We start from the raw sequence: 23,258 nt of genomic DNA, 5'->3' as shown, positions 1-23,258 counted from the left end.
ACCTACCTGCACTTATACAAGTATATCTTGATATGAACCAAAGTCCAGAATGGTAAAAATCACAACAGTTTTTCACTAGGGAATATAAGATTTTATCAAAATTCCATCACGATCTGTGGTCTTTCAGACTATTGCTATTAAGTTGTTACAGTCCTGTTTGGATTTTGAGTTAGTATATTGAACCATAGATATTAATAATATCACCTTTTAGTATTTTCATTATAGATTGTAGATCTATTCTTCTATTCTGGTAGACAGCTCTATCTTAAATTGTTCAGATAATACAAACCCATTCCTGTGCAAATGTTTAATAGTATTATCAGAGAAATTCTTTAAAAAATGATTTTAGAGAAACAGAGAAACATCAGTTTGTTGTTCCTTTTATTTATGCATTCATTGTTGGTTCTTGTATGTGTCCCGATGGAGGATCAAAGCCACAGTCTTGGTGTATCAGGAAAATGCTCTAACCAACTGAATTACCTGGGCAGAACTTAGAGAAACTCTTTAATTATAGTTGGTTCACATCAGTTTTTAAGGTATAGGAAATATATTTAGATGAAAATAAAGTTGGGTTAGATTCACGGAATGATTAAGGGACAATTTTTTTTAGTCTATGAAGAATGCTTGCAATTCCATGTGAAAAGGACCAGCAACCTAATAAAAAAAAAGCTAGGCAAAGGGCATGAATAGACAGGTTTTTTTTAAAGCAATTTGAAAGCTTATAAAAATATGAAAATATGTTCAACCTAACTCAAAGAAGGAAATGTAAAATTAAAACTAATGTGGCGTACTACACTGTTAGGAATGAGGCAGCTCCGAAGTGGTGGTATAAACTAAGATACATAACTAAGAGACAAAATTCAATTCAGCATAGGGATTATATATTTTATATTCAAAATACATACACATATATACTCATTGGTTATCTCTGAAAGGATATATAAGGAACTACCATATTTTCCCGTGTATAATGAGCTCCCATGTATAATGCACACCCACATTTTTGGCCTAAAGTTTCAGGGGGAAAATACTACATTTTAATTAATTAATATTAAAAAAGACTGATTATCATATGTCAGGGTATTATTTTGCATTCAGATATCATTATTGCTTTCTAGGGTTATACTTTTAACACATAAGCATAAGTAAAAGAATTAAAAACATTTATATAGATGAGGAATTAGCACTACCCATTTGTAGTGCGCATCCTTGTTTTTCTCTCAAAATGTGGGCAAAAAGTGCACATTATACATGGCAAAATGTACTTCTGGAGAGGGCATCTAGGAGGCTGGGGGGAGGGAGTGGGGGAATTCTTTATTTTCTTCATATCTTTAAAAAAACTTTATTGCCGGTTTAACCGCCTATTTAAAATAATTAATTTGGGGAGACATTATTGTCATAGAATGTTAAAATCTGTAAGGGACCTGTACAGGCCATTTTACAGCTATTAGCAAGTTGCCCGAGAGCTTTGGATCACAGACTTCCTGATTGCAGCCCCGCTCTCTTTTCTTGGTCCCAGTAGTTCTCAGCTGGACGGGCAGGTCTCAGAAGGTATTATTTTGGTAACAGAGATCTTTTCTCTCTTCGTCATTATCTTCCACTTGCCTAGAATGCAGTAGATGCTCAATAAGTATTTGAATGAATTAAATTTGAGATATTTATTACTCTGTGGCAGGATACAGGTGGATAGTTTTTCATCTTTACTCCTTAAAAGAAGAAAAAATATTTTTCTGTTTCCTTTTCCAGTGGAAAGCTTATCATAAATATGTTTGTTATAGAGTAATTTTCACTTATTCCAAGGAAACGTTTCTCAGGTTTTATTTTGTTAATCAATTTCAGACACTAGCTTCATGCCCTATTGACCGAAAACCTTTCCAGGCAGTGTTTAAAGTCAGCGCATTGGAAGGCTGTGTTAAGGTAAGGCTTTTATTTTACTTTGCAACACGAACAGTATCAACTTAATTCAATTTGTTTTAAAAATTTTCCAGTTTGAGTAAATTTGTGACTTGTTCAACTTTAGGTTCAATATGTGATTATCATTCTTCTGCAGCATGAAAAGCTCAGACTTTTCTACAATGATTTAGAAATTCCAACTCTTTGTTTACTTTGCCCCCTAAAGAGGACATATTCATTGTAGTCATACTGTGTTTTTTACAAAATGTATCAAATCCCTAAAAGCAGTTTCACATTAAGTCTTAGTTACAGAATATTTCAGTTTTTAGAATATTGTTAGTGTGAGGATGTCTATGTCTATTGATTATTGGATAGTGCCTTGAATATATTTTTTAATTAAAAAAAATTTTGAGATGGATTGTTAGATTCAAAGACCAACCCCATAAGAAATTTAAGTCCAAGATATCTGAAAGGTATGTGTTCATAAAAGAAAACATAATGTTGAAGAGATGAAGCTGGTGAAATTAAATATAAAATGGTGTCTTTATTCTTTTTTTTTTAAATTTATTTATCTTTAGAAGGGAAGGGAAGGAGAGAAGGAGAGAAATATCAGTGTATGGTTGCTTCTGGTGCATCCCCTGCTGGGAAATGGCCCCTGCTGGGTACTGGCCTGCAACACAGGCATGTGCCCTGACAGGGAATCGAACCGCTATCTTTTGGTTTGCAGGCCCATGTGGTGTCTTTATTCTTAAATTCTGGTGCTTCCTTGAAGGAAAATGAGTTTAATTGGAGGAAGATAAGGAGGTTTATGGAAATCTTGAGAGGGACTTCTCAGAGTTTCAAGGTTGGCATAGGCAGATGACTTCATTTTTTATGAAGTGTAATTTTATTGTAATGCTTAATGTTAATCACATCTTTGAGATGCATGCACTCTACATACCTCATTGGTATTAATTATTAGGAACCATGATTGTAATTTGTATGCACATTTTGGGCTTACAAATAAAAGAAAAAAGAAATTGGAACATATTCTCAAGTTAATGAGTAAAAGGTTAAAAGAGAAAAGGACAGTAAATGGTAAGTAAGCTGTCTAAAAATGAGATTTTTAAAAATAACTTATATAGTTTAACCAGATGCTGTTATTTGTTCCAACAGTGTCCCTTATAGCAAAAGAAAGTCTTTGCTCATGTGTTGCAGTCATTTATCATGTCTCATTTCTTTCAGTCTGGAACATTTTCTCAGGCTTTTTTCCCCCCCCATGACCTTGATAGTTTTTAAGAGTAAGTTAATTAATTAGTTAATAATTAAAATTTTATTGAAGCCCTGGCTGGTGTAGCTCAGTGGATTGAGCGCAGGTCTGCAAACCCAAGGATCACAGTTTGATTCCCAGTCAGGGCACATGCCTGGGTTGCAGGCCAGTTCCCTGCAGGCCAGTTCCCAGCAGGGGACGCACTAGAGGCAACCATACATTGGTGTTTCTCTCCCTCTCTCCTTCCCCTCTAAAAATAAATACGATCTTCTTTCAATTCTCTAGGTATACTTTCTCCTTAAGTCTTCTTTAAAGTTCTGTCATTAGCCTAGATCTTTTTCCATAGAAACTAGACTTGTAATTTCAACCACTTGTTAGATATCTCCATCTATAATACAAAAGGAATCTAAGATTAACAAATCCAAAAATCATCAGGGTGTTTTTCATTTTTTTTCTCTCTGCCCCATCTTTACCTGTTCTTCTGCTCAATGTCTTAAATTCGTTCCTTTTCCATGCCTCTGCTATTAACTCTTTGTAGGCTCTCATGCTACCATCTGGACCAGTTCTGCCAATAGAAACATACAAGCCACTGTGTAATTTAAAAATTTTAATGGCCATGCTATGACCAGTGTGGCTCAGTTGGTTGGGTGTTGTCCCACAATCTGAAAGGTTGCCAGTTGGATTCCTGGTCAGGGCATGTGCCTGGCTTGCAAGTTCGGTCCCTGGTTAGGGTGCACACAAGAGGCAACCCATTGATGTCTCTCTGTCACATCGAAGTCTCTTACAGTCTCTTCCTCCTCCCCTCTCTAAAAACAAATAAGTAAAACCTTTTTAAAAACTTTTAATAGCCATATTAAAAGAGTAAAAAACAAAATTTGTAATATAATTTATCTAATTCAACATATCTACTGTATTATTTCAACATGTAATATTTAAAATAATTATTGAGAGAGTTTTCCATTTTATTGTTCTAAGTCTTTGAAGTCCTGTGGATATTTTTCACTTACAGTACATCTTAATTCAGACTAGCCACGTTGCAAGTGCTCAGGAGCCACCTGTGGCTGGTTACTATTTTCTCAGTGTAAATCTTGACCATGTATTCTAAGAGCTTTCTTTGAGTTTCCTGGCTTTTATAGTCTTTCCTTAACTGCTTCATTCTTCACATCACTGCCACAATTAATCCTAAAAAACAAATTTGATCATCTCTTTCACTTGCTTTAAAAACCTCACTTATTCTCATTCCTGTGGAATTATTTCATTATTCATGTCCCTTTATAATCTGGTCCCACTACTAATCTTCCCATAGCCTACTAATCTTCCCATCTGCATTGGTTTCTGTGGTTTTTTCTTAATTTAGAGTAATTTTATACACATTTTACTCATTCTCTAAGACCAACTCAAATAATTTACTCATTAAAGTCTTTTCTAGAGTTAATTTTCAGTCAGTGCATATGATGATCTGTGCTTGTCTCTCTGCTATGAGCACTTACTCTGTTTATATGCATATCTCCCACTCTTGTTTTCCCAGAGCTTAACACAAGTATTAAGTTTATGGTTTTAGCATGCTTGAATGAAGAAGCATATGTACTTGGGCTAAAGTTTCATTCAGACAATTTTGTTTCTTTACTTTTTTTTATCTTAAGGGCAAATTGATAGGTTATCATTTGTGGTGCTAGATTATCACTCTAAATAGGTGATTCTCCTTTTCTCATAGGTTCAAGTACAGAGACAGTCGAGAGAAACAAAAGACAAGATAAATGAAAACTCTTTTAAGAAACAGCTCTTCAGTCATGAAAATTCTAAAACCTGTACAAGGTTAGTAATGAACTTAAGAAGTGGAGTCAAGATGTGTAGAACCAGAAAAGTAGCTAGTAAAGAAAAAAACGAGTACTTTAAAAAATGATGTGTGGTTTAAATGTATTTAATTGCTTCTTTTAACATATATACTTGATAATTTAAGGAAGGACCAGCCGAAATCTGAGAATATAATTTGAGCACAATCTTTGATAAATTGGTTTTCTTAGTTTTTATCCTAATCTGCTTTTAGATTGCTATTTTAATAAAATAAAATGTTATAACAGTATAAAGTTTTTGTTAAGTTTTATGAATGCTCACTCATTTTTGTATATATCACAACCAACAGTGGATAAGCAGTGGTACTCAGACCATTTTTTGGGTAGCACTGCTTTAGTCTTTATGGACAAAAAGTAGAAAGTAACCAATGTTGTAACTCACTCTTCACGAGACAGTTTAAGTACTTATTATCTTTCTCATTTTGCTTCTTTGTAGCAGGCACTTGCTATCTACTGTAACAAATGTTTACATTTTTAAAAGATGTAATATGTTTGGATTTGTTTGTTTAATTCCTATTGTTGAAGCATAATTGCCTAGAAATACAGTGCTTTGTACTCGAGTTTAATAGATATCTACCATATCTTTTACCTAAGTCAAGTTAGTAATGTACTGGAAATTAATTTATTATTAAGACATAAAATAACTTACTGTGGTACTTACAAAATCGAAGTCCATTTTGATCTGAAATATATTTAGAGCTATTCAAAAGTTGTATGGTTAAGTCAGTATACTGTCAAATTCATGATTAAATCTATAATTCATTAGTTCATTTCATCAGAATACTAATTTCTTAAGAGAATAAATTTATTTAGTTACCAAACTAGTTGACAGTAGTCTCTGAGATTTATTGAATCATGCCACTAATTTATAATACTATAGCTTTCTAGATCTTAATTTTGGGGAAGTTATGGACTTCTTTAAGAATCTGAAGAAAACTGTAGATACCTTCTTCCAGAAAATCATGTTATAAGACATAGTTACAGACAAAACTTTGTATATGATTTTAAGGGATTTATGAAACACCCAGTACAAGAGCCCACCTAATAAGCCCATGTTAACTGCATTAGAGCAGATTTTATTTACATTTCCTTTTAACTGTATCTGAGTCAGTTTTGATTCATGCATATGTTTACATGACAGGTAGTAGCACATTTTTCCCAGGCATAATTAAGAATACATTTGCCAACTTCATTCTTAATACAGCTCCTAACACTGGTTGTGACAGTGTCATGGATATGTATTTTTGCACTTTCTCAGAAAAACCCCAGTTCTCTTGGCTCTTGCTGAGAGTGTTGTGCTCATCACTATATGACCTGTAATAGGGTCATACAGTGGGTCCGTGTAACACGGCTGAGGTAGTCTCCATGCTGAACTGCTATTTCTCAGGGATTTACTGTAGGGGGTGCTGTGCAGAAATAACATACAAATAGGTAATTTGCTTTGCCCATCAAGTCCTGACCCTTAAATGATTTCTTCCAAGGTGGAAAATCAGTTATTGGGTATTTACAGTATATTATTTTAAGAGTCTTTTGGAAATATTTTTAGCATTCCTCCCATTCAGTCTTATGTTTACTGTCTATGCCTAATCTCTTCAGCACTTCAACAGTGTCCATTCAGCGTTACTTGTCCTTCTGAAGCAGTAAAACCCTGACAGACACCCTTTCTTTCTGATCATTTCTGCCAGTTCTAGAGAAAGGGATTGCAATGGTATTTTGTTTCTTGGTAGTAAACCTCCATGGTCAGTCACTGCAATGGGGAATGGCAACTAGCTATTCTTTCTTTGCTACAATTTAAAACTCCGTGCTTAATAAATTTCATTCTAGTAGGCAGGAAGTTGAAAATAAATGAGCAAAATGGCAGTTTCCTCTTAATTATTTCACCTCTTTTTTGATGTTTACAGAAAAAAAATCATAGGAGAAGATCTATTAAGTGCAAAGTTTTATGACTTGAAGATGCATAGTAAGTGGCTTTTTACTTTTGTTTCCTACTTTTTTTTTGTTTCTCACTTTAGTGCTTTTGTCAGAGTTCTAACTAGTAACATTTTGGTTTGGAAAACAGTCATGCACAGAACTCTGTTGAGCTCTGTACATTCTGTTAAATCCTATGCAAACTGCTTTGGTGGAATCATGCTTTTCCCTGCCCATTTTGATTTTATGCTAAGCCTGGAGAAAGGGAAGGGGGGAGTGGGTGAGTGAGAGAAAGAAAGGCAAAGAAAAGGATATTTTTAAATTACTTGGTGCCTAGCAACCTACATACATTATGGTCTTACTTCACTCATTAGTGCAGAAGAACTTAGGGGAGAGGGGATAAACTAACCTAGTGGACCAGTAACCGTAGTAGCAAGGGAAGTTTGTGACAGCGCGAAGTTCATTCACACTGCCAGAGGAAGTGCTTTGGTCTGTAGCCAGACTTCTAATTTGAAAGTTTGTTTCGGAATAAAGCACCGTTTACATGTATCTGTATGAGCAGTTAAATATTCAGTATACTGACTTTTGTTCTTATCTAGTACATAGTTAGTTTTTCAATACAGGAATCATTTCGGGCAGATCCTGAGAAAAATGGCACAATAATGACTTATGACTCCTCCTTGGAGCTCAGCCTGTTTGTTCTGTTTGAAAGAACAACTTATTATGAACTGTTTGTTAGCAAGGAGGTGAGCATTTAATTTCCAGGTTAGGTTACCATGAATTTATTTATAGATATAAAGAATTAATGAATTCATTGTTCTTAAAAGTAGATGATAATCAACTTTTTTAAAATTATGAATATACCAGGTTTGATGATGTTAATTGTGATTTCTGAATTTAATTAACATGATCTCAGAGGTTTATAGATTCCAGATTTACACATTAATAACTGTTCTGCCTTTGATAATTTACTGTTAAAGTGAAATTGTATTAAAAGGACTTAATGATTAGATGAGCATTTTTCTTTTGTTAAAGAATCTTAGATATCAAATTTCTTTGTTTTTCTTTGACATTACTGTAGATTAGAATCCTTTCTTAATGGATAGACTTTGCTTGGTAACTGTAGGATTTGATATAAAATTTACTTGGTAACAGATCTGATATAAAATTTAATCTTTCTCAAGATTAAATGATATTATACATTTTTATAGATAATTTGGCCTGCTCTCACTATGTTGATCTTAGTTTTAAGACTAATAAAATTTTCTCTTTATGTATATATCTGTTGCCTGGACTTTTTTTTTAGAGAGAAACCTAGGCAAATCTTACCTAAAGTGCTTCAGTGTAGTAAAAACCACAAGAACCCATGATTCATTGCATTTGAGATTTTTTTACAATTCAGAATTGAAATACTAAAGTTTTTAGTGGGTATCCTAAGCTAATTTAACATTGAGTGGCTAATTTTATAGTTCTTAAAGAAATTTATTAATGCCAGAAGGTTAACATTGTCCAAGGCCTATAACCTAATGTCATGTCTACTTAAGTGAAGTCATTTGTCAAATACTCATTTTACTATAAGTGGGTGTTGATGTCAGAAAGAACAGTAGGATGGAGGCAGAAAGGGAGATAGGTATAAGAGAAAAGTCTTTATCTTCTAAAGCAGTGATTTTCAACTGTTTTGCCGCAAGAATTTTTAAGACATGCAATACCTGACTAAATAGTCAGGGAACTGACCTTTTCCCCTTAGACTGTCAAATAAAAAAAATGGCAGTGATCAGTACAATAGTTGTCTGGTGTGAGTGAATCAAAATTATACCTACTTTTTGTAAGGTTGACAAAAAATGTAATTTGTGGTGTGCCACAAAATTTTAGTAGTTTATGTGTGCCATGAGCTGAAAAGGGTTGAATATCTGTTCTATAGTAAAAACAAACAAACAAAAAAACAGGATATAACTGAACTTGAAAAAAATCAAGGTAGAATAGTATAAGCATATTATTTAGAAATAAAGAGCAAATATTAGAAGAAACAGCTAAAGGATTTGATGAGTGTTTGGGAACAAAATCAAGAGTGGGATTCCTGTGGTTTTCTTTATAAGCCTAGAAGCGCTGTTTGACTTCTTAAAGTATGTGCATGCTTTATTTGATAAATATTAAATGAAAATATATATCACTGCTGTCCAAAGGCAGCTTTATGAGTAGGGTAGATTTACGCAATAGTCTCCAGGAAACCACAATTCAGACAAATCAACCAGTACTGAACACTTTTGAGATTGTTATTGGAGCTGCTCAATTATTACCTCAGAATCACACAGAAACTTTTGAAACAGCTTTTAGACTAGATTTTCACTCTTAGTGTTGGTCAGAGAACTGACAGTTGTTCCCATAGAGAGCATTTTGTCTAATGCTGGCTTCCCAAGGTAGGCTTTCAGGTGAAGAAATGCTATGTAAACAGTACACACTCATTAAGTCTTGAGTGAAGGACACCTGAATGAAAACAGTTCAGTACCTTTAGGGAGTAAGTACACTGTGTGGTTGCCATACAGCAGTTCTCTGTCTAGCTAAGGAAATAGTTAATTCTAAGAAAGTGGCAGGGTACCTATCACATTTTTATTTCTGGCTGCTTTAAGCAATTTTAAAAGTCTTTTAAATACACATCAAAGGGTAGGAAGATAAGTTCCTGGGACTCAGCCAGCACTGCACTCCCCAGTGTTGAAATTGTATTTGTTACAACAGTTCTGGGTGGGACATGTGTGAAGGATGGATAATAGCACGGAAGCAAACAGCTGTGCATAGTAACGTAAAAGGAAATAAGTAAAAAACAGGCTGTAACCAACTGGACTGACAGAAGAAACCCCAGGTTCACATGGTCATCTAGTAGCATGAAACAGGCCACCTAATTAGGGTGATCTCTTTTGAACAGTCAGTAAGCCCCCATGGCAAGCAGGGACAAAGAGTGAAAGACCAGTTGTCATTTACATTGTAGACTTTTTCCAGAGTTCAGAGGAGAAAGTGACAACAGTACCAGTGTAACTCACTGCAGACAGCCAGTGTATTGACTGGCATCTGAAGAAAACCAAGAGCAGTAAACTGTCAAGATGCTAACACAATTTTTGTGGTTAGCAGAAACTATTCTTTATACTCCTTAACCTGGAAGTATGTATTCATAGAAATTCCCAGATGGGACAGATAATGCTAAAAAATAAGCCATGAGCAGTGCAGCCAGAATCATTTCTGTAACAGAAAGCATTTTAAATCCACACTTCTGCTTTTCCTAATTGTAATTATATGAAGTGTGAGGAGGAAGGAGGGCCCTTACTGGAAGACGGTGCCGGTGGTTAAATGGTCCCGGTTCCCCCGGTCAGCTCTTGCTTGAGGTGAGTTAACAGGACCTGTTTCTTAGCTCATAGCTGGAAAAGGACATAAGAAATGCACTATTGATATGAAGTAATTTGACTTCTTACCTATACGTTTTTTGTTACAAGATGGTTTAAATTTGCATAGGGTACCAGAAAATGTTGAGTAGAATTTTAATACTCATGCTCTAAGCATAGCAGTATTACATGCTTTCCCAGTCATATCTGTTGTGGCCTCGTACATTTTTATATCTGTGGCTTAATAAGATAAGATAAAATTAGCATTTGGAAAAATTTATTTTGTTGAATATATTTTATTGATTATGCCATTACAGTTGTTCTATTTCCCCCCTTCATTCCCCTCTACCCTGCACACCCCTCCCCCACCATTCCCCCCTTTAGTTTATGACCATGCGTCTCATGTTCTTTAGATTCTACATTTCCCATACTATTCTTGCCCTCCCCCTATCTATTTTCTATCTATGGTCTATGCTACTTATTTTTTGTACTTTCTCCCCCTTCTCCTTCTCCCACTCCCCTGTTGCTAACCCTCCATGTGATCTTCATTTCTGTGGTTCTGCTCCTGATCTAGCTGTCCTCTTAGTTTGCTTTTGTTTTAGGTGTGGTTCTTAATAACTGTGAGTTTGCTGTCCTTTCACTGTTCATCTTTTTTATCTTCTTTTTCTTAGGTAAGTCCCTTTGACATCTCATATAATAAGGTCTTGGTGATGATGAACTTCTTGAATTTGATCTTATCTGAGAAGCACTTTATCTGCCCTTCCATTCTAAATGAAAGCTTTGCTGGAGAGATCAATCTTGGATGTAGGTCTTTGGATTTCATGACTTGGAATACTTCTTTCCAGCCCCTTCTTGCCTGTAAGGTCTCTTTTGAGAAATCCACTGACAGTCTGATGGGAACTTTTTTGTAGGTGACTGTTCCCTTCTCTTGCTGCTTCTAGGATTCTCTCCTTCATTTTAATCTTGGGTAATGTAATTATGATGTGCCTTGGTGTGTTCCTTCTTGGGTCCAACTTCTTTGGGACTCTCTGAACTTCCTGGATTTCCTGGAAGTGTATTTCCTTTGCCAGATTGGGGAAATTCTCCTTTATTATTTGTTCAAATGAGTTTTCCACTGGTGGCTGTTCCTCTTTCCCTTCTGGTACCCCTATAATTCGGATGCTGGAACTTTAAAGATGTCCTGAAGGTTCCTAAGCCTCTCTTCATTTTTTTTGAATTCTTGTTTCTTCATCCTTTTCTGTTTGGTCATTTTTTTCCTCTTTCTGGTCCACTCCTTTGATTTGAGTCTCAGTTTCCTTTCCATCACTATTGGTTTCCTGTGTATTTCCCTTCATTTCAATTAGTTTAGCTTCCATATGTTCCTCTAATTTGTGACTAAAATCAACCAGTTCTGTGAGCATCCTGATCACCAGTGTTTTGAACCATGCATCTGAAAGGTTGGCAATTTCTTGTTTGCTTAGATTTATCAGCTTTGGGACTCTGAGTTCTTCTTGAGCCATGTTTTGATCTGTTTGTGCCTGTTACGTATGAGGAGCGGAGCCTTAGTTGCTCACCAGGGCAGGGCCACCCCGGTTGCTGTTTTGTGATGCTGTATGTGGGGGCAGGGTCAGAGAGGGATAATGGCGGTTCTCTCTGCTGCTTTCACCGGTTTATCTGCACGTGAATGTGTGACCAAGGTCCGCCCTCAGTGAGTCTGCCCACTTCTCCACACCTGGGATCCGCCCACAGCTGCTGGTGCACCTGGGTCACGCACCAGGATGAGTCCAGTGGATCTTTCCTGCCTGATCCCCCTCTACTGCTGGCTCTGTCCCTCTTACTGGTTTGGCTGAAGGGTTTGTTGTTGTCAGACTTCCATGTAGTTCAATTTTCTGTGGTTTGGCTGCATTTTTGTTGCTAAAACTTTGTTGTTTTTAAACTCGGTTGTGTGAGAAGGTGAAGTGCTTCCACCTACGCCTCCATCTTGGCGGAAGTCTCAAGAGAAGATCTTTAAAGGAGAAACATTACCTGCTCTCTCTACTACATCTCTAGCATTTGGAAAAATTATGTAGATATAAGTAATGTTATTTTAAATCCAACTTTTCTACATATTTTAACTTTATTTTGTCAATATGAAGGTATCAGTACTGGTTTTACAACCTTTTAAAATAAAAATTAGGACAAGGTAACCAAGTCTTTTTGTGTTTTTGTACAGGAAAAACTAAATACAGTGAAATGGGAGGAAAGAAAAATACAACAATAAAGATAAAGGTTTGTTGAAAAATCTTTTTCTTAGATAATAATGATTGTTTAGTAGAGAACATTAATGTGTCAGGTATAAATACATATGATACCTGATATTTAAGAACAGCTGCTATGTACTTTTATGGAGGTTTTTTGTTTGATGTTTCAGTAACCTCTTTTTACTTTTTTAGCCTCGAAGATCAAATCAGTGTACAAGTCAGCACTTCAGAAGTTTTCTCTCCAATATATTTTCTTCTAGCAGTCCCACTGGAGAATCTGCTTTTACCTGTAGAGCTTACTGGTTAGTATTTTCTACTATTAATTTATGCTTTTTGTACTTCATGCTTCATTTGTAATTAACTTTGGTAGAAATTGAAACTCAGGCTAAACAAACATGAAAGCCCACCTTGTTTCTGTTTTTATTTCTTTCTGAAAATAAACTAGTTTTAGCAAAGAAAAAAACCTATCATTTTGTGGTGTTCTCTATCATGCAGTGACTGCCTCTGCTGGTGGGGCTTTGTTTCCATTAATAATAAATTAAGTTGTTCTACTGAGGCTTTTTGTGTGATGGTAGAAATGTAGGCTACTTGTTACATTGTGGCAGTAGTACCTGAAAAGCCAGAGCCCTTTCGAAGTAGATCCAGTCATCTTCAATCCATAGTGACTGGAAGTCGATACTAAGTAGATGTATGTGGACTTTGATAACTAAATTGGAGTTTTAAAATCACAGAGTTGGTTGAACTAACAAGACACATTATGATTTAATTTATGAGTTTAGCAAGGCATCAAAGAAAGCAATTACATCTGAATGGCCTTTGAAAAGCTGAACTGTACCCATTTTTTTGTTACAGAAACCATACCTTCTTTGATTTTCTTTTGTTCTTTGCTTAAGTTTCAGATGGGAACTATTGCACCTTCGTTTCTGCTGGAACTGCTTGCTGTAGCTTTGGTTCATGGGCTAGAACCAGTGTTGGTTGTTTTTCTCTCAGTAATGATATTAGTCTGATTTTTTAAAAATGCTATCATTTAAATAGAAATTCAAGCATTTGACTAACTGTAGGAATGAGTTCATTTTTAAAGTGTTTCAATAGAAAAAGGTTCTGATTTTTTTAGGTGTGATTTATAATGCTAGGTATGAAAATAACTGTATGTATCATGAACCCATTTGTTACTCCAAACTTAAATTTTTGGAATTCTGACAAAGGTGTAAAATTTATCTTTTAGTACAGAATTTATAGAAGCCAATGAAATCAGTGCATTAATTAGGCAGAAGAGACAGGAACTGGAATTGTCATGGTTTCCTGATGCATTACCTGGAATTGGAAGGTAAAAAAGAAATTGTTTACTGAAGTGTTCGAATGCTAACGTGAGCATATCGTAATACTTAAGTACAAATTATCTTATTTAGTAATTATGTTGCTAAGACAGTTTTGTGGAAACTATACTTTGGTGTTTCAGATGTTTAACAAAGCTTGCTATTTAAAGAGCCTCTTAAAGGGTTTTTCACTTGTTTAAAATGTAGATACTTGATTCATTTAAAAGGGAGAGGTACCTAAATGATAAGATTCATTGTTAGTATAGTATTCAGATCTGTCCTCCCTCCATTTTTCCCCATTCCAATCTTACCTGTGTGCCATTAGCTGAATCACTGCTTTTATTGTGGTGTCTTTCTTCCACAGTGTTCTTTTAAATAATAATTTGATCAAGTCCCTACTGTGCCTTGGCATTTATGACTTTATATGATGTAGCTTTTTCTTAATTTAAGTCCTGAGTCTACTAGCACTTTGCTAGGTACATGACATATACTTAATCAAGCTTGTACCTAAAGATCAACATTGTCGCCTATAACTTGTAATTTTATTTTATATATCACTACAGGGTAGTTCTGCATAGGGTCCTATACATTCGGAATGACTGTGGAACAAACAAAAGTAAAATTAGGAAGTCCAGATATGTATAATATGAAACCTTTTCTTGGAGTTATGTATTTGTGTACATGTACACGTTACACATTTTTTTTCAAGCTTCTCTGCCTTTACTGTAGAATCTGACCTTGTATTGGATAAGATAGTCTTTTTAGGAGACTCGAACTGATGAACAAGTATGAGTCAGAAAAGAAGCTGAGAGTGGATTAATTTTGGATGCAGAAGCTTTGGGGTCTTAGCAGGTCCTTAGGGACACAAGGAACTTTGAAGAGCCATCATTGTTAAATGGAGGAATTTGAAAATGTAGTATAGCAACAGAAACCAGGTTTTTTAAAAATATACATATTTTGATGTTCGGGGCCTTGATCACACTGTAAAATGAAGACATGTAACAAAAACTGTGATGTCATCTATGAAATGCTTCAAAATTCAAGTAATGTAGTTTGAGGTCCAGTATTTAGGTTTTTATTTATTTGTGGACAGATTTCCCTTTGAACTTGCTAATTTCTTTAAAACCTTGATTTGATTAATTTGACAGAAATCTTTGGTTTCCTCGGAAAGAAGTGGTGTGCAAGGGGCATAACAGTGCTTTCTGGAGTGGTGGGAAGAACCTGTTTCCGTACGGAGTTAGTGGTTATGCAGGGGTGTACAGTGGTCGAAAGTCATCAGACTGTACAAGTAAAATCTGTGCGTTTTATTGTTCAAGTGACTTTTTTAGAATAGCAAAGAAAATAACAGCTAAAAAATCTTGACAAAATATTGAATTATTGTAAATAGAAACAACTATTATATATTTAAATTAACCTTGATCTCCATTTTCCATTAATTTATCTAAAAAACGTGCATTTAAAGGTTTGTTTTTTTTTCTTTGCAGCCAATTGGTAGCCATCCTTGAACAATGAATTTACTTTTACATATTTGGGCACAAAATAATTTAGGCACAATGTATTTTAAGACCCCTAACCCGATCTGGAAAATTCGATGGTTTAATTTTTTAAACCATTTGAACAAAAATGTCTTTATTTTTTGTTTTGAATTTTCAGAATTGGTTTTATACCCTGGAACATTGAAACAGAAGTCCTTCCTCTCATCTCTTCTGTGATGCCAAGAGCTATTTTTCCAACAAGTACCATGTCATTAGAGAACTTTGGTAAAGTTTGTGAAGTTTTTTCCTACTGTTTAAATGAGCTTCTTTTTAGTCTCTTAAAAGTGAGTGTTGATGGCTTACAAAGGCTATTATAAGTTTTAAATGGTAAGTCCTAAAGATTTGGACAGTGACTTGACTTTTAATTTGTTCAGACTAGAAAATCCCTCTTAAGAAATTACAGGTTAATGTTTTCGAGGACTGATTAGAAGTCTCCCTTCTGTTTAGGGTTTCAAGATCCAAACTATAGATCTTTAGAAGTACCATCTCCTATTTCCTGTTAATTATCGACAAATAATTTGAGTCTTTATACGTGAATAACCTGTTGTTTCTTGTGTTTTGCCTAGGTAATAATCAATTCGTAAAGCAAATGGCAGTTATTAGACTAAACATATTTTCTTGTTTTTCTTCTATAAAATTACCCACATGGATAATTTTGTGATAACTTATTTCAGTAGCATTAAAGAGAAGCTGATAAATACCTGATATTATTCAGATATTAGTAGCTATACATTTATTGATAAGTATATTTTTAGTCTATTATAGATGTCTATTTTTATGTAAATAAGCTAAAGCCAAACTTATCATTTATTAAAACATATACTTTTATTTTTTGAAAAATGTGTATTATTAGGTACTTCTTACAAGGGATATGCATTAGCACACACTCAAGAAGGAGAAGAGAAGAAGCAAACTTCTGGCACATCAACCACCAGAGGATCAAGACGAAAACCTGCAGCAACAACTCCCACTAGGAGATCTACGCGTAACACGAGAGCTGAAACAGTCACTCAGCCTCAGAGATCCCCAGTATCAAATAATTCTGGGTGTGATGCCCCAGATAACAATAATCCACCTGTAAGTGTTTCTTCTTCAGCTGAGTCTGAAAAGCAAACAAGACAGGCTCCAAAACGGAAGCCTCTAAGAAGAGGAAGAAAGCCACCTTTGCTGAAAAAGAAACTTCGGAGCTCTGTACCTACCCCTGAAAAATCATCTTCCAGTGATTCAGCAGATGAAACAGCAGAATCTGACACACCACCTGTTTTAGAGAAAGAGCACCAGTCAGATGAAGAAAATAGTAACACTTGTACTGTGCAGACAAATGTAGAAGATAAGTCTGCTAATGGCTTGAAAAGTCACAGTGAGCAAATAGAAGAGAGTGAGGAACATACTGAGAATCACGATACAGAGAAAAAAGTAGAAACTTCACATTCTGAGTCTTGTACTCAAGAAGATCCTGTGCTAGTTGGAGAGGAGGATCCTGTGCTAGTTGGAGAGGAGAGTCCTGTGCCAGTTGGAGAGGAGGGTCCTGTGCTAGTTGGAGAGGAGGGTCCTGTGCTAGTTGGAGAGGAGGGTCCTGTGCTAGTTGGAGAGGAAGATCCTGTGCTAGTTGGAGAGGAGGGTCCTGTGCTAGTTGGAGAGGAGGAGGAAGTTCAAAAAGTTGAGAATACAGATATCAAGGCTAATGTTTTATGTTTAGAAAGTGAGATATCTAAAAATATTTCTGAAAAAGGAGGTGATCCATTAGAAAATCAAGACCCAATATCTGGACCTTCAGAATCAGAGTTAAAAACAGATATATATACAGATCATCCTCCAAATGATTTTCTTACACGTTCAGCATCTGAAATTGAAGTGCACCAACCTATACCAAGCCTGGGTGACTTACCTGAGGATGCAGAGCTAATGGTTAGTAAGGAAAATGTTGTAGAGGTTAATGAAGAAAAAATAATAGATGTTAATGATGAAAAGGTTATAGTGAGTCCTATAGAAGAAATTATTGATCATAAAGATACTTCAGTAAAAGCAGAACAGCTTGTAGACAGCCAAAAATCAGAGTCTTCTGAGGGTGGAACTATACAAACAGTGGACAAAACATCTGTTGAGAGCTCAGAGATTCAGCTGCCTGGGCACATTGAAATTGAAGATGCAGAAATAACTGCAACGCTTGATACTTCAGGGAATGAAAATTTCAGTAGTATTCAAGACTCTGAAAATAATTTATTAAAAAATGATCTTAATACCAAATTGGATGAATCTTTAGAAGAAAAGACTGAGTCTCTGGTTGAACATCCCAGATCTACAGAGTTGCCTAACACACACATTGAACAGACTCAGCAGCATTCTGGTGAAGACAATAATGAGATGATACCTATGGAATGTGATTCATTTTGCAGTGACCAGAATGAATCTGGAATTGAACTGGCTGTAAATGCTGATGCTAAACAATTGAATAAAAGTTCGGCAGAGGGCAGTTCTCAAAATAATGTGCCATCTTCTGATCCAGTAAGTGAAAAGGTTGAAACTGTATCTCAAACATTTGAAAGCCCAGTAGACGTGATAGATAAAGCCAAAAAGCCTCGTACTCGAAGATCTAGATTTCATTCCCCATCTACAACTTGGTCCCCTAACAAAGACGCTGCACGGGAAAGGAAGCAGTCTCAGTCTCCATCTCCCAAAAGAGACACTGGGAAAGAAAGGAAGTCTCAGTCACCATCTCCCAAGAAAGAATCTGCAAGAGGACGGAGGAAATCACGTTCTCAGTCTCCAAAAAAGGATATTGCAAGAGAAAAAAGGCGATCACAGTCTCGATCTCCAAAAAGAGATAGCACTAAAGAAGGCAAAAGATCAGAATCACTCTCCCCAAAGAGAGAGACTTCTAGAGAGAACAGAAGGTCTCAGTCAAGAGTGAAAGATTCCTCCCCAAGAGAAAAATCCAGGTCCCGGAGCAGAGAAAGGGAAAGTGATAGAGACGGGGCTAGGAGAGACCGAGAGAGAGAGAGAGAAAGGAGAACCAGAAGGTGGTCTAGATCCAGATCTCGTTCTAGGTCACCATCAAGATCTAGAACAAAAAGTAAGAGTTCATCATTTGCTAGAAATGACAGAGACAGTTACTCTCCTCGGTGGAAGGAAAGATGGGCAAATGATGGATGGAGATGTCCACGAGGAAATGATAGGTACAGAAAGAATGACCCAGAGAAACAGAATGAAAATACAAGAAAAGAAAAAGATGACCTCAGTTCAGATGCTGACTATCCAAATTCTGCAGACAAACATAGAAATGACTGTCCCAGTTGGGTAACAGAAAAAATAAATTCTGGGCCTGATCCAAGGACCAGGAATCCAGAAAAGTTAAAAAATTCCCACTGGGAAGAAAATAGAAATGAAAATTCAGGGAATTCTTGGAATAAAAACTTTGGTTCAGGTTGGATGTCTAACCGTGGTAGAGGTAACCGTGGCAGAGGCACTTACAGAGGTAGTTTTGCCTATACGGATCAAAATGAAAATCGGTGGCAAAACCGAAAACCGCTCTCAGGGAATTCAAATGATTCAGGGAATGAGTCTTTCAAGTTTGCGGAACAGCAACCATATAAACGGAAAAATGAGCAAGAGTTCTCATTTGATACACCAGCAGATAGATCCGGGTGGACATCTGCATCTAGTTGGGCCGTGAGAAAGACTCTACCAGCAGATGTTCAGAACTATTACTCACGACGAGGGAGGAATCCTTCAGGTTCACAGTCTGGGTGGATGAGACAAGAAGAGGAGGCCGTTGAACAGGGTAACATGTTCTGTTTATTAATGAACACTTTTATTGGAGGAAAGGAATTATAAGTTAGTGCCTTATTTGTATGAATTGAAATGACCCCTCTTTATAATTTTATAATGTTAAACTGAATCCCAGTTTTTTACCAGTCACTTTACATTATGTAAGTGTACATACACATTAATACTCTTTTATCCCACTTGTGCCCCAAACCTCGCCAAAAACTTTAATATTTTAAGTACAATTTGCTACAGTAGAAGAATTTGGGGTATTTCTCTGCAGGATTTAACTTTATTTCATATGTGTGGACTTAAATTATTTTGATCATTGTTCTTATATAAATAAGTAATTCTTCTAATAAAGATTTATTTTTCTTGGCTTTTTTTTGGGGTTAACATTGCAAGAAAAAAGCTGTTGAAGATTAAAAGTTGATTAACTTCTAATTTAGTAGTCTAAATAGATTTTGTATTTATTTCTTTAGTAAGTTTCTTGAGATACCGATTTTTTGCTAATATTGATGGATGTTATCATCTAGCCTTATTAAAAATTATTTTAGTTAAATGTTTTCATTTGGAAAACCAGCCCACATTATTTAGAAATGATGGAATTAAATCAAATAATTGCAGATTGGATTAGGTGGTCTGAGTCTCTTAATTGCTATTTAATTTGACTATAATCAGTGGTTCTTTGCTTCTCTGTCTAAAGAAATATGTAACGTAATTTTTTTACAAGCCTTTTTTCTTTCAATAGATTCTAACCTAAAAGACCAAACAAACCAACAAGGTGATGGTTCTCAGCTATCTATAAATATGATGCAGCCACAAATGAATGTAATGCAGCAACAAATGAATGCACAACACCAGCCTATGAATATCTTCCCATACCCAGTGGGTGTTCATGCTCCTTTGATGAACATCCAACGTGGTCCATTTAATATTCATCCTCAGCTACCCTTGCATCTGCACACAGGAGTACCTCTCATGCAGGTAGCTGCTCCTACCAGTGTATCTCAGGGACTACCACCACCACCACCCCCTCCCCCACCATCCCAGCAAGTCAACTACATGGCTTCACAGACAGATGGAAAGCAGTTGCAGGTACGTTTTTGGCAACTCAGGTTCAATCAACATAGCCATTGTAAACATTCAGCTATTAGGGACCGATGTTCAAGAAGGGGGCTTCCTGGCATCCAGAACAATTATTCAATTAGATTTATGGTAAATCTTCATAACCCCTCTTTCACGATTTTTCCCCAAACCACCCATCCCCCAACCCCCTATGTAAGAAAATTATATTATCAAGTCTGGGCTACATAATGCAGTCAATGACATCCAAACACTTTTTTTCAGATTAAGAAGACCAGGTCACGAGCCAAACTAGAATCAAGTTGTGGGTGCTTTGAAATTCTTCCCTAGTTTATTGGACTCTTTAGGGGGTGGAAACTCGTGAAAGAGTGTTGTGATGAGGCTTGTATTGTCTTGTTTGAAAGATGCCAGTTAAAGCTGTGCATGATCGGTCACTACCTGTGTTTCATTTTCACAAGTTTACCCTGCTGAAGAGGAGGAGGTGCTTCTGACGCATGTAGACGATTTGAGTAATAATTTATGAACATTGTGTTGCTTATAGTTTTATGCTACATTTCAGAAATTCTAGAATCCTGACAGCAAGATACAGTTGGAGGAACAGGGGAAGGGGATTCCAGAATACGGGGTCTGAAATCTTCTTCTGCTGTCAGCTCACTGCAAGCTGTTTGACTTCACTGCCTCGTTTTCTCCCATCTCTAAAGGGGGGGCACTTATTTTAGTTAATTCTCGTAAGAGCTTTGCAGGAAAGATACTATTCTTCAAATGTTCCTGTTTTTAGTGTTGATAGCAGAACATTACAATACACATGTAATTTAAAAGTCACATTGACATATTTAAATAGGGCTCTGTTGAAGAATGGTACCCATTTTTCTTCAGAGTCCTTTAGATAGGAATGACCCGAAATACACATTTCTCTTAAGTACTAAGGTTGAATTGCTTTCAGTTTTTAATGTTATTTCTAATATGTGACAAAAAGTCTCCTAGTGAGTACAAATAATTCATTAACTGATTATAACTCTTTAAAACAGGGTACTCCCGGTGCTTCTCATGTAAGTAATAACATGAGCACACCAGTCTTGCCTGCTCCAGCAGCAGCCCCGGGAAATTCGGAAACAGTTCAGGGACCAAGTTCTGGTAATACTTCGTCATCGAGTCACAGCAAAGCCTCTGATGCTGCTGTAAAATTGGCAGAAAGCAAAGTAAGTGTTACAGTGGAAGCCAGCGCAGATAGCTCGAAGACAGACAAGGCAAGTTCAAGGTTGAGAGCAACCTACATAATTTTGTATCTGATAAAGTTGAAAAATAACTTTCTATTGTATAAGTGGTAAAGGGAATTTATTGCTAGTCTTAAATTCTAATATTATTTGAAGGGTTCTGTCTAGATATGTTGATGCTCAATAAGTTACTAGTAATATTTCGAAATTATTTTTAGAAATTTTTGAGATGTTAGTAAATAACTTTTGTGTTCACAGCACTAATATTTGATGAGCTCCTTCTAATAATAGAAATGCACGGTGTTTTTAATTTTGTATCTTCAAAGAAATTTTTTGAAAGTATGTGATTGGACAAATAATAATTATACATTTTCCTCTTACCAGAAATTGCAAATTCAAGAGAAAGCAGCACAGGAGGTAAAACTGGCCATTAAGCCATTTTACCAAAACAAAGACATCACCAAGGAAGAATATAAAGAGATTGTACGAAAAGCAGTGGATAAAGTAAGTCCCAGCCACAGTGGAGTTGTGCGTGCGCTGTTTTCAGCCTTCTCCAGTTCCGTAAGGGGTGCTGGATGGAGTGTGTGCACAGTAACAAGGGCGTGCTTCTAATGCTGGCCTGCTTTTTACCTTCTGAATAATTTTATATGAGAGGTGCAAAAATGTCTGGTTTGGGCTTAGTTGTTTTTCACCAAGCTTCCCATTTTATTCCCTTTAACTATGAAAAAAATTCCCCTCATTTTTTCATAGGTTTGTCATAGTAAGAGTGGAGAAGTGAATTCTACTAAAGTGGCAAATTTGGTTAAAGCCTATGTAGACAAATACAAATATTCACGGAAGGGAAGCCAAAAGAAAACTCTGGAAGAACCTGTGTCTACTGAAAAAAACATAGGCTGAAGTGGAGAGCGCTGTAGAGGACACTGTCAAGATGTCTGCAAAGTGCAATTTCAACCAGTACCTTTAACTGAAAATCGTACACAACTGTGATTGAAATTTGGTTTTGATAAAATTATTTTTTTTAACATAGGATATAATGTTTTGTTCAAAATAAATACTAGTTCTGCACTGCAACTTCTATATCCTTTCCTTCCCCCTTCCCAATACAAGCAATTTCAAGGGAAAGGAAAGGGGTTAAAGGAATGTGCATTTTCACCAGGACTGTGGCAGTGTTGATGCTGAGAGTGTACAGCATTTTATTTGAACAGTGGAGTGCATAAACTAGAAATTCCTAAGTGCACTGGTTTTGGAAGAGATGTATATATAATACATTTATTCTGCTAGGCTAAAAATAAAGTATGAACTATATGATTTCCCCTTCTAATTATAGAAAGTTAAGTAATGTATTACCATGAAAAATATTTCTAATAACAGAACATACCAACTGCAGGGTTCCTAATCTGTATTTTTAAAGCACACATCTGAATAAATTGCTTAGATAAAAAACAAATGATCACCTAAGTAAAATCCAGTGTTCAAAACTTTGGGACACTGTTGACCCATTGTATCACCAAATAAAGGGTATGCTGCTTGTTTTTCTTGGTGCCTTTTTTCCCCCTATTGAGAGGAAGTGGTTTGATTTGCTAGGTTGGCAACTTTGGCAGTCTAACTTCTTTGCCGAATTTAGAAGACCAGTTTGGAGGAAGTGTTGACTTTGTAAACATTCTTATTTCCTATTTCCTACCTATTGGAGATGATGAATCAACTGTGCCAACTGGAGAACTGCTGTTAAGTGGCGGCGACCCTCCCTTGGGACTACAGTCGAATTATGTGTCTCACTTCAGTGGTTTTCAGGTTGTTGTTCATCTGTCTAATCACTAATGAAATTCTTTTCACACCTGAAAAATCTCCA

General features: G+C 36.0%; 1 protein-coding gene across 3 annotated transcripts in view; it reads left to right on the top strand.

The window, feature by feature from the left end:
• The window catches only part of SCAF11 (SR-related CTD associated factor 11), a 66,154-nt gene extending 43,213 nt beyond the window's left edge, over positions 1 to 22,941 (top strand). Inside the window, exons 5-16 of one of the 3 annotated variants that reach the window (XM_037162311.2) lie at positions 1,840 to 1,917; positions 4,857 to 4,957; positions 6,897 to 6,955; positions 12,466 to 12,521; positions 12,686 to 12,795; positions 13,719 to 13,820; positions 15,463 to 15,569; positions 16,198 to 19,125; positions 19,861 to 20,207; positions 21,224 to 21,394; positions 21,794 to 21,913; positions 22,160 to 22,941. In XM_037162311.2, the coding sequence (XP_037018206.2) occupies positions 1,840 to 1,917; positions 4,857 to 4,957; positions 6,897 to 6,955; positions 12,466 to 12,521; positions 12,686 to 12,795; positions 13,719 to 13,820; positions 15,463 to 15,569; positions 16,198 to 19,125; positions 19,861 to 20,207; positions 21,224 to 21,394; positions 21,794 to 21,913; positions 22,160 to 22,306 (4,326 nt within the window). In that variant the 3' untranslated portion in view covers positions 22,307 to 22,941. Of the gene's footprint in view, positions 1 to 1,839; positions 1,918 to 4,856; positions 4,958 to 6,896; positions 6,956 to 12,465; positions 12,522 to 12,685; positions 12,796 to 13,718; positions 13,821 to 15,462; positions 15,570 to 16,197; positions 19,126 to 19,860; positions 20,208 to 21,223; positions 21,443 to 21,793; positions 21,914 to 22,159 lie in introns of all 3 variants that reach the window. The other 2 variants (XM_037162310.2, XM_037162313.2) reach the window with 2 other exon arrangements.
• Positions 22,942 to 23,258: the final 317 nt, after the last annotated feature.

This window comes from Artibeus jamaicensis, unplaced genomic scaffold (genome assembly GCF_021234435.1).
Source record: "Artibeus jamaicensis isolate MK-2021 breed Jamaican fruit bat unplaced genomic scaffold, CSHL_Jam_final contig_233, whole genome shotgun sequence".
In the NCBI taxonomy this organism is placed as follows: Eukaryota; Metazoa; Chordata; class Mammalia; order Chiroptera; family Phyllostomidae; genus Artibeus; species Artibeus jamaicensis.
The sequence above is the reverse complement of the archived record's forward strand: the minus strand, read 5'-3'. Positions and strand labels throughout refer to the sequence as shown.